Source organism: Rhincodon typus, chromosome 23 (assembly GCF_021869965.1).
Source record: "Rhincodon typus isolate 14 chromosome 23, sRhiTyp1.1, whole genome shotgun sequence".
Classification (NCBI taxonomy): Eukaryota; Metazoa; Chordata; class Chondrichthyes; order Orectolobiformes; family Rhincodontidae; genus Rhincodon; species Rhincodon typus.
In genome coordinates, this window is record NC_063354.1 from 45464985 (window position 1) to 45476776 (window position 11792).

The 11792-nt window shown below is 43.3% G+C and overlaps 1 protein-coding gene across 2 annotated transcripts in view; it reads left to right on the forward strand.

Annotated features, from left to right (window-relative positions):
- The first annotated feature begins 9140 nt into the window (after positions 1-9140).
- The window catches only part of galk1 (galactokinase 1), a 30580-nt gene continuing 27928 nt past the window's right edge, over positions 9141-11792 (forward strand). For both annotated transcript variants that reach the window (XM_048610724.1, XM_020531006.2), the window contains exons 1-2: positions 9141-9340; positions 10758-10947. In XM_048610724.1, coding sequence (XP_048466681.1) covers positions 9176-9340; positions 10758-10947 — 355 coding nt within the window. In that variant the 5' untranslated portion in view covers positions 9141-9175. The remainder of the gene's footprint in view (positions 9341-10757; positions 10948-11792) is intronic.

The window sequence follows — 11792 nt, forward strand, 5'->3', positions numbered from 1 at the left end:
CTCAGGCAGAAATCACAAGTAATGTTGAAGCCTGGAAAAGATCGAAGCTCAGACAGGTATTGCATCTTGTTTTTGGAACACTGTCTGTAGCCTCTATCTTCTCTTTCACTGGCTCTAGTTATTTTACACTAAATTTTATGTCAATATATATGACCTCAGATGGCATAAAAGCTCACATTCTCCTTTTCAGCATCATATTATGGTCATTGACCTTTTAACAATTCACCCCCAACACCTATAGTTTTTTTTTGTTCTGCTCCAGTCATGACCAATGCTTCATCCTAGAAAAATGCAACTTAGGTGATTTAAAGTCAGAGTTCTTAACATACAGATTTGTTGTTGGAATTTCGGGTGAGTCCTTGCCAGATTTTGTACAGTTGAAAGACAACCTCTCTCTACAGAAAGCCATTCAGACAGTGAGTGAAGCCAAAGTAGGGAGCAGTACAGATCTAAAGAATCTAAAAAAAGATCAACACTATCATGGACGATCAGTTGTATCCATTCTGTTCTTAACATATGAAACCACAAAAGACATGTCTGAGGAACTAGCAGTGTGTAGTACAAACACCAGATACAAAAGGTCATTGTCAGCGATATTGAACAAGGAAACCTCACAGGCACAAGCAATGCCAGTTATTAAAACATAATGCTTTATCTGTAACACACTAGGTCACTTTCAGAAAATGAGCTGCAGTCAAAAACAGAAGAGTAAGAAGTCAATTCACAGCTCTCACGAGAGGTCAATGAGATAGAACAGACTATAACAGAAGAAAAACCTAAGGTGTTCCAAGGGGAAATTGGTTGTCTAGATGCAACTTTTTGGCAAAATTATATTTATGTCACAGGCATCTGATGAATTTCAAATTTGATACAGAGGTATCACTATATTATCAACGAGTGAACCATAGAAGTTGGAAACAAACTAAGTACCACCAACTACAGTGTAATTACATCATAGAATAATAGAATCCCTAAAGTGTGGAAAGAGGCCATTTGGCCCATCAAGACTGCACCGATCCTCTGAACAGCATCCACCCTATCCTTGTAACCCTGTATTTTATTATGGCTAATCCACATGGTCCAGGATCTGTAGCAAATAAGATTAAAGGTATATTAAAAGCTACTCTCCAACATAAGGGGCTTCAGATAATAGAGAGATTTTAAATAATTTAAATAATTTTAAATAATTCAGTTGTCTTTCAACTGTACAAAATCTGGCAAGGACTCACCAGAAATTCCAACAAGAGATTTTCGCTCTTGAGCATGAATGTACATCTTGACCTCATTCCTCTTTAAAAGGTGGAAAGGATCAGGCTAGTTAAAGATTAGAAAGCATGTCCGGAATCAGTCAGTTATGGAAAAATAGGTCAATGAACATTTGGTAAAGAAACAGCCAATCGAGGAACAACTGGTCAAAGGACAACCTGTAGAAGATTTCATAGGGATCTCTAGAATAGTGTTTCCCAAATTTTTCTGGAAAACACCACACTTCAATGAGACAAACAATTCCACGGCCCACCTACCTTTTCCAGCTGAATTGACTGCTCATAATCATCATATTGACTTGCATTTACGAAGGTTACGGTCTTACTAGAGAGATTTGCAACATGACAACATAACCAGCAACGTTCAAAAATAAAGAAAGATCAAGTACATTAATGTTTAAATCCACTGGAGAAAATACACTGTCTTGAACATCAAGCACAAACGCATTTTGAAAGCCCGCTCAACTCGACTATCTCTAATTTTAATGGCCTGACATCTGTTCCACACACTGCACTTGGTTCAAGGGTCTGAATTTTGCAGATGATATTTCATATTTTTCGATGTATACGTTTCATTCAATGATTGAATCAATCGATATGTAGTTGAATGGATCAGAGCAAAATGCAAAGTAGAGTAAACTGCAATTTACCATATTAGTAGGAATTCAGGGTCCCTTGGTGTGCACAGAGTCTTTGATCTCGGGGGGGAAGAATGCAATTTCTGATGTAGGGTCTAGGCCTGAAACATCAGCCTTCCTGCTCCTATGATGCTGCTTGGCCTCCTGCATTCATCCAGCTCTACACCTTGTTATCTCAGATTCTCCAGCATCTGCAGTTCCTACTATCTCTGTGAATGCTATTTGTATGGTTTCTATGGTCACTGGTTAAAAACTATCACATTATTTCAATTTAGCCCTTTTGGCCACCTGTTCGTGTTTTAGAATCTAATGGTCAATATGACCTGGGATGGTTTGGTAAAGGATTCAAGCCTTCTTGAGATTGAGGCTGAGATCAATTCTTGGCTATACTTGAGAGTGGTTTGAATATTAACTTCTGAGGGAGCAGCAATGATATTGTCATCCACATATGATGTTCCATAAGTAAGGTTGGTGTAATTTTCTTCTTGGATTTCAATTGAAGTTGAAAAGTTTTCTGCCCATTCTGAAGACAAATATCCACACCACTGGGAAGCTTGTTCTCAACAAGATAAAGAATTGTGGTGAGGAAGATATAGAAAAGGATGGGTGTGATGACACATCCCTGTTTGACTCCTGTCTTGACCTCAGTTGATTCTGTCATATTACCATCGATGTGGATTGTCAGTGACATCTTGTCATTGAGAAGATTGAGAATATTAATGAATTTTGAATCCAGTGGAGATTTTCAAACTTGAAGGAGCAGACCCTGCTCATCATGTCCATCAACTGTTCCTGAAAATCTGGGGCAAAGAAATCCCTACTAATCTCAGGTATGCTGCCATTGCTACCATCTTCGAGAAAGGAGACAAGGTGGTCCATGGGAGCTACCAAGGAATCTCCCTATTCTCCATCACCAAAGAATGAATCACCCAAATCCTCACTAGGTACCTTCTCCCAGTCTCTGAGGAAATCCTTCCTGAAAACTTCTGAGCAAACTGTGGAACAGTGGATATGATTTTCACTGCTCGGCAGCTGCGAGAGAAATGGCAGGAGCAACACGAACCACACTACGTAGCCTTCATCAATGTGACTAAAGCTTTTGACTTGGTTCATGGGGACATTCTTTGGAAGATCTGTCAAAGTCAAGTAGTAGTAAATATAATCATAAATATATACATGATGTTAATAATGGGTAGAAAAGCTTGTGTGAAAGGAATGGGTGGACATGGAGATGAAATATAAGGGCCTGAAAGAGTTAATACTGAGGAATGCCTTAAGCATCACCCACTATGATGCCGTATGGAATTGGTGAGAGGATGGTTTAGGATCTTGATGGACTAAGAGCCAGCATCCAGGTGTTTCTCATTGTTATTGTTACAGAGACTATCATATCAGTGTAGTTTGTACCCAATTTGTAACATACAATGAACCATATCTTGTTTAGGACAAGATGTTTTCCACAATAGACAGGCAAGTAGTTTTCCCTACTACATTAGACTGAGAAGGCTCTGTTGACCTGAAAGAGGATGGCAACAGCAAACAGACCCAATGGTGAGCTCTCGTGGAGACAGCCTCAAATAACATTACTTGATCAGTGGTCTTCCCTCCATCAGAAGTGGGGATGATTGCACAATGTTTAGCATTATTTACAGTACACAGATACTGAATAGTCCATGTGCGTAAGTAGCAAGACCAAGACAGCAACCAAAGTTGGGCTGGTAACTGGCTGTTAAAAATTCATGATTAAGTGCCAGGCAATGACCACCTCCAACAAGAGAGAATCAAACTATCGGCTTTTGATGTTGAATGGCATTACCATCTCTAAGTTGACCCACTGTCCAGGAACTGAACTGGACCAGTCAGCGGACGAAACAAGAATAGAGGGGAAGGTAATGGTGAGGATGCCACAGAAAGTCTGTAGAGGGATACTGACAGGTTAAGTGAGGGTGCAAAAACTTGGCAGATGGAATATAATGTGGAAAAATATGAGGTTATGCACTTCGGCATGAAGAATAGAGGAGCTGAAAATTATTTAAATGGAGAAAGACTGCAGAAAGCTGCAGCACAGTGGGATTTAGGGGTCTTTGGGCATGAATAAATAAAAAGCTAGCAACCAAGCTCAGTCGTAATAAGGAAGGCAAATGGAATGTTGGCCTTTATTTCAAAAGAAATAGAGTTTAAAATCAGGGAGGTTTTGCTAAAACTATATAAGGCACTACTTTGATCACACAGTTCTGCCCCCGTTAGCTAAGGAAAGATATATTCATCCTGGAGTAAGTCCAGAGAAGACTCACTAGGTTGATCACACGCATGAGGGATTTTCTTATGGCAAGAGTTGATTAGGTTGGACCTGTATTCATTGGAGTTTAGAAGAATGAAAGATGTTTTGAAAAATATGGTTCTTAGGGGACTGGACAGGATAGATGTTAGGAAGCTTTGAGGGAACATTTAGGACCTCATGGCATAATTTCAGAGAAAAGACTCGGCCTTTAAAGACAGAGCAGAGAGGGACTTTTTTCCTCTGATGTTAGCGAATCTGTGGAACTTTTCACTGCAGAGAACTGTCAAGGCAGTGTCATTAAGGATATTCAATATTTAGAGAAACAGAGTTCTAATCAGTAAGGGAAGCAAGGATTACCTGATGGGCAGAATGGCATACTTAGGTTCCTACATCTATGGCCCTTTAACTGTGTATCCCTGACTACTTTTCACCCATAATACCTGTGCCTCGTATGTTCCTCTGTGTTTCTGTTTGTGTCTATGTGGGAATTTAAAAGAGGTGGGTTTAAGTTGTATAGTCAGAAATTAGTAATTCATTTTGCTTTATTTAGCCATTGGTTCAGAAATTCAGTTTGGTTACGACAAGGAGTTATTTTCCTGTTAGTGACAAAAACCAGATGTGCTTTTCTTTTAACCTCAATTAGACAGTCAGGTAAATTGGGTGTTTTGATAGTTTAAATAAATGTTTACGTTTGTGGCAACTGAGGGGAACAAGGGGACTTAATATCGGCACACTCTCCTAAGCAAGTTGTAACATGTATTTTTAACCATTTTTTAAAATCTACCTGGTGCATAAGGACTTATACAGTTAATGGTAGGCGCCTGGGTAGTGTGATCGAAGGACCTAGGAGTCCAGGTACATAGCTCTTTGAAAGTTGTATCACAAGCAGACAGGGCAGTTAAGAAGGCATTTAGTATGCTTGCCTTCATTGTTCAGACCATTGAGTACAGGAGTTGGGACGTCATGTAGAAGTTGTACAGGAGGTTAGTGAGGCCACTTACGAAGTATTATGTACAATTCTGGTTACCCTAATACAGGAAGGAAATTATTAAATTGGAGAGGGTTCATAAAAGATTTAGCAGGGTGTTATGGAGGCTGGAGGGTTTGAATTATAAGGATAGGTTGGACAGGCTGGGACTTTTTCATTGGAGCGTTGAGGGTTGACCTTGTAGGGGTTTATAAAATCATGAGGGGTATGGATAAAGTGAATAGCAAAAGTCTTTTCCCTAGTGTGGGTGAGTTCAAAACTAGGGGTCATATTTTTAAGGTGAAAGGAGAAAGATTTAAAAAGGACCTGAAGAGGAATCTTTTCACATGGAGGATGGTTCATATGTGGATTGAACTGCCAGAGGAGGTGGTAGATGTAGGTACAGTTACATTTAAAAAGCATTTCAATAGGTACATGATTAAGAAAGGTTTAGAAGGAAATGGCCCAAATGCAGGCAAGTGGGACGAGTTTAATTTAGGAAACTTGGTCAGCATGGACAAGGTGGACTGAAGGATCTGTTTCTGTGCTGTAAGACTATGACTTTATGCAGTTATTTGTTCCTATATATGTCAGGTTCCTCTTTGCCTGCATCTGTATTAAAATTGCAACCTCTATTTTCAGTTGACTCTCCACATTCTTCCTACTAAAGTGTATGGTCACCATTCCCTAGGGAATTTTTTTACTTGGAGATCATTTATTAAACCTGCCTCATTACACATTGCCAAATCCAAAATAACCTGATCCCTGGTCGGATCCATACCATATTAGTCTGTTAAATTATCCTGAAGTGACTATCATTTTTTCCCCCCATACTGCCTATTTTTACATACCCTCTATTATTTTCTGATTTACCCTCTGTCATACAGTATAGCTACAATTAGGGGGCCTATAGCCAACATCCACCAGTGATTTCTTCCCACCGTTATATTTTACCTCCATCTATAATTGATTCTACATCATCTCATCCTAGATCATATCTTCGTATCACAGTTATTCCATCCTGTACTAACAAACCTGCCCCACCACCCTTCCCTTCACGTCTGCCCTTTTGAAAAGTTGCATACCCTGAATATTTAGTTCCAGAATTTGATCTTCTTATAACCATGTGTCCATAATAGCTATAAGTTCATACCCATTAACTGCTACTTGTGTTGTGAATTCATTTATTTTGTACTGACTATTAAACTCATTTAAGAGTCAATTTTGCCCTCTCCACAGCCGAACTTACTGGATTTGCCTGGACACTGGTCTCCGCATGGTTCAACTCAAACCTGTCCCACTGACAACGCTCATTTCTAACCCAGTACTGGTGCCAGTGTCCCGCAAAATGAAAACTATTTCCGCTCGGTGGCTCAGTGATTAAAACTGCTGCCTCACAGTGCCAGGGACTTGGGTTCAATTCCAGCCTCAGGCTGTGTGGAGTTTGTACATTCTCCCTGTATTTGCATGGGTTTCCTCTGGGTGCTCTAGTTTCCTCCCACAGCCCGAAGATGTACAGGTTGGGTGGATTGGCTATGCTAAATTGCCTTAGTGTCCAAGGATGTGCAGGCTAGGTGGATTAGCCATGGGAAATGCAAGTTTACAGGGTTAGGGCAGAGGGGTGGAGCTAGGTGAGATGTTCTTTGGAGGATTGTGTGGACTCAATGGGCCGAATGGCCTGCTTCCACACTGTAGGGATTCTATGATTCATTTATAAATTATAAATTAATGACTACATAAATATGACTGACATTTGGAACAAAATAAACAAATTGACAGCACACTTTTAGAATTATTTCTTTCAGTATCTGAATATGGCTTGGTGCTCTTTCAGAGAATTGGAGAGAGCATGCTTCCAAAGAAAGGGAACTGAAAGATGTTGACACAACTGACTTCTGCACATTTCTTCTTGCTCTGGTTTGCACTTCGCCCTCAGGGTCTGAGTTAACATACAATTGACTTAATCAGTGCGTTGTTACTATGACGAACTCTCCTGAACCCACAACAAATACTGCCAATAGAGATAACAAGGTGGATGAACACAGCAGGCCAAGCAGCATCAGAGGAACAGGAAAGCTGACATTTCGGGCCTAGACCCTTCTTCAGAAATGGGGGAAAGGAAGGGGGTTCTGAAATAAATAGGGAGAGAGGGGGAGGCGTATAGAAGATGGATAGAGGAGAAGATAGGTGGAGAGGAGACAGACAGGTCGAAGAGGCGGGGATGGAGCCAGTAAAGGTGAGTATAGGTGGGGAGTTAGGGAGGGGATAGGTCAGTCCAGGGAGGACGGACAGGTCAAGGGGGCGGGATGAGGCTAGGAGGTAGGAGATGGGGGTGGGGCTTGAGGTCGGAGGAGGGGATAGGTAGGAGGAAGGACAGGTTAGGGAGGCGGGGACAAGCTGGGCTGGTTTTGGGATGCGGTAGGGGGAGGGGAGATTTTGAAGCTTGTGAAGTCCACATTGATACCATTGGGCTGCAGGGTTACCAAGCAGAATATGAGGTGCTGTTCCTGCAACCTTCGAGTGGCATCGTTGTGGCCCACCCCCATCTCCTACCAACTAGCCTCATCCCACCCCCTTGACCTGTCCGTCCTCCCTGGACTGACCTATCCCCTCCCTAACTCCCCACCTACCCTCACCTTTACTGGCTCCATCCCCGCCTCTTTGACCTGTCTGTCTCCTCTCCACCTATCTTCTCCTCTATCCATCTTCTATCCGCCTTCCCCTCTCTCCCTATTTATTTCAGAACCCCCTTCCCCTCCCCCATTTCTGAAGAAGGGTCTAGGCCCAAAACATCAGCTTTCCTGTTCCTCTGATGCTGCTTGGCCTGCTGTGTTCATCCAGCTCTACACCTTGTTATGTCAGATTCTCCAGCATCTGCAGTTCCTGCTATCTCTGAAACAAGTACTGCCAATTTGCTTGGATTCAATGCCCTAAAAAAGTAACATTGCCTCTATGCATCAGTCTTCTTGCATGTTCTAATTTCTGAAACCATCGTCAACCTTTTTGTGGAAGGGTCATCGGACTGACACGATAACTGATTTTTTTCTTCACAGATGCTGTCAGACCTGCTGAGCTTTTCCAGCAACTTGTGTTTTGTTTCGTCTTCCTTGTTTTCAATCTATGAACCAAAAAAGTGGTTACTCCATGTGGGATATTGCGATTTATAGTTACATTATAGTAATGATGAACCTTTATAAATTAGTCAATTAGAGTATTGAGTCCAGTGGAGTAACACATTGTATGAAGGATCTGAAAAGTTTTGCAACATGAGAGACTCAGTTGCGTACATAGATTTGGAATTGCTGGGACTGACCACCTTGGAAAAAAGGTTGAGAGAAGATTTGATAGGGTTGTTCAAACTCAACGGGAGAGATTGGTGCCATTGGCAGAACAGAGCAATTTAAACAGAACTGAACGACGAACAAATCAGAATCAATAAGTGGCCAAGATTTGGGGATACTGTTCAAATGACAATACATTCCTGACACACAGCCCATATTATTCCATTCACCATGAGGGTGTGAAATCCGCAACCAATCAGCATCGATGAGGTGGGACTAGGGTATGACACACAGAGGGGCGGTGTCCCCTGGTAACCAATGGAAGGCGCGGCTGTGGAGGAGCGGCGGTGAGTGGGCGGAGCCGGCGCCTGCCATTCACCGTCGGCGGTTTGATTGACAAATAGGTGCTAGGCTGGTGTTTGATCGACACGCGGGGGCAAGGGATGGGCGGTGCCAGTGGGCGGTGGCGTTTATGTCTGATTGGCAGATGGGGTAGAGGAGGCGGGCTTGTATGTGATTGACAGTTGCGTGCGGGTGGCTGGGGCGGTTATGGGTGTGAGGGTGGTGTAGAAATTTGATTGACAACGTGATGGGCGAGTAGGATGGTGGGTTTGGGCGGTGCTGACGTTTGATTGACAGTGTGATGAGCGAGTAGGATGGTGGGTGTGGGCGATGCTGGTGTTTGATTGACAGATGGGTGCGGTTGGCGTGACGGGAGAGAGTATGGCTGGTCGCTTCCTTGGATGGTAATGGCGGAGTCCGGGGTTGGAAGATTGTTGGAGGACGCGTTGCGGGTTTTCAGGGAGAATTACCCGATGTACGAGCCCAAAGTCGGCGTGGCCGCTCCGGGAAGAGTGAATCTTATCGGAGAGCACACAGACTATAATCAGGGATTCGTATTGCCCGTGGTGAGTGGGAGAGTAGCGTGAGGGAGGGCCGAATGGTTAGGAGAGAGGGAGGGAAGCAAGACATTAGAGAAAGTCATTAGAGAAAGGTGGAGGAAGAGGGTTTAGAATGAGGGAGTGGGAGAAGTGAGGCAGATGGGGTGGAAGTTGGTTGTGCAGGAGAGAGTTTGTGTCTGGGGGTTGGGAATGGGAAGGGCTGGAGGGGAGAGGGGGTAGTTTCTGCGTGAGGGTATGGGGAGGAATGGCATTCGGGAGGTTGAAGAGTGAAGGGAGTGGTGAAGAGATGGAGACTGGAGAATCAGAATCTCTACAGTGTGGAAGCAGGCCATTCAGCCCATCAACTCTACACCAACCCTCTGAAGACCATCCCATCCAGACCCACCACTTCCCTGTAACCCAGTATTTCCAGTGGTTAACCTGCACATCTTTGGACTGTGGGAGGAAACCAGAGCACCTGGAGGAAACCGACACAGACACAGGGAGAACAAAGCAATCTCCACATAAACAGTTGCCCGAGACTGGAATCAAACCCCGGGGTCCCTGATGCTGTGAGGTAGCAGTGCTAACCACTGAGCCACTGTTGAGGAAGGGGTGGCAGGGGTTTGAGGGAAGTACTTTGAGTCAGGAGTCTTACTAAAGGGAACAGATGAGCCAAGTGTGAGAGAAGGCTTGGTGGGAGAAGGGATGAGCTGAGGGATAGGGATGAATTTGAGATAATGGGGAGGAGGATAGAAATGGGGTGGGAAAGAACTTGATTGACAAGCCAGAGGGAGGAGAGGGGGAGAGAGAGAGAGAGCTAAGAAGTTGTGGGCAGGGGTGAAATTGAGGAAAAATGGGGAGGAGGGTTTCTGGACTGGGAGGGAGAGGGGCAGCTGGGGAGCGTGCTCTCCCAAATCCTGACCAATCATTCAGCCACTGTCACTAAAACAGAAAACCAGGTCTTACAGATTGTGGGATCCTGCTATACTGAGATGGGTAGATGGATGCCAGACTTTATAGGAGCAAATTACTGCAGATGCTGGAATCTGTGCAGGAAGCAAACAATGCTGGAAATCATAGAGAGTCAGGCAGCATCAAACTGTTAGCTGCTCTGTCTCTCCGTGGATGCTGCCTGACTGCTATGATTTCCTGCCAGACTTTGTACATTATAACAGTACAAATCAGAGTGACCTGTGTTGTTTGTAAAATGGCTTGGCACTTTCTGATTCTGTCAATGCTGCTATATAAATCAATGATGTTGCTTGGAAAAATATGTTTTTAAGTGCTGTATGAGTGTTTCATTTGTGGAGGTGTAGATTTAAAGCAAAGCGGTGAACATTAGGAAGAGAAGCTTGAAAAGAAAAGGAGAAAAGAGATTCTTTAGTAGTCTGATTTTTGAAATGGTTGATGGCTGGTGGCTAATAATCTGTTATTCCTTAAGGCTCTCCCAATGGTCACAGTAGTTGTCGGCTGTCAGAGTGCAGATGGGATCATTTCGTTACTTACTACTGCAAAGGAGGCAGATGAACCAAAGCAACTGGAATTTCCTGTGCCAACTGAATCAAAGCCTCTGAGTCCTGGCATACCTTGCTGGGCTAACTATGTGAAGGGAGTTATTCACCATTACAGGGGTAAGAGCATTTGTTGCTACTGGAGATCACTAACATGTTGAGCTGCAATTTGTTTAGGTCTGGAGAGTCCAAAGTAAAAATGATCATAGAGACAAGAAAGATACTAATTTGGGGGCCCTCTTGTGGTCCAGTGGTAATTTCCTTACCTGGACAAGAGGCCCGGGTTCAAGTCCCACCTGCTCCAGAGGTGTAATAACATCTTTGAACAAGTTGATTAGCCGATACCAAGGTGGGCAGGAATTGTGAGTTTTGAGGAGGATGCAAGGAGGCTTCAAGGTGATTTAGATAAATTGAACCGGTAAGCAAACACATGGCAGATGCAATATAATGTGGCTAAACATGAAGTTATATACCTTTGGTGTGCAAACCAGAAAGACAGACTATTATTATGCAAGACACTTAAGGGATTTAACAGACTAGATTAGGAAAGGTTATTTCTCTTCATGGAAAAACCTAATATCTGAGTAAGTGGTCTCCCATTTAATACAGATGAGAAATTTCTTCTGTCAGAGGATAGTGAATCTGTTGAATTCTTTACTGCAGAGGGCTGCAGATCATTAAGTATATTCACGGCTGAGATGGACGGATTTTTAAGGAGTAAAGTGCTTGAGGGTTGCGGGGACAAGGGAGGAGAGTGGAGCTGAGTATCATCAGATCAACCACGATTGCATTGCATGATGAAACAGACTCAATGAGCTGCTGCTCCTTATTGAAATGGTGCTAGATTGAAAAATATGAATGTACAAAGGCAGGTGCAGCAAGCAACCAGGAAGGCAAATAGTGTGATAACAAGGTGTAGAGCTGGATGAACACAGCAGGCCAAGCAGCATCAGAGGAGCAGGAAG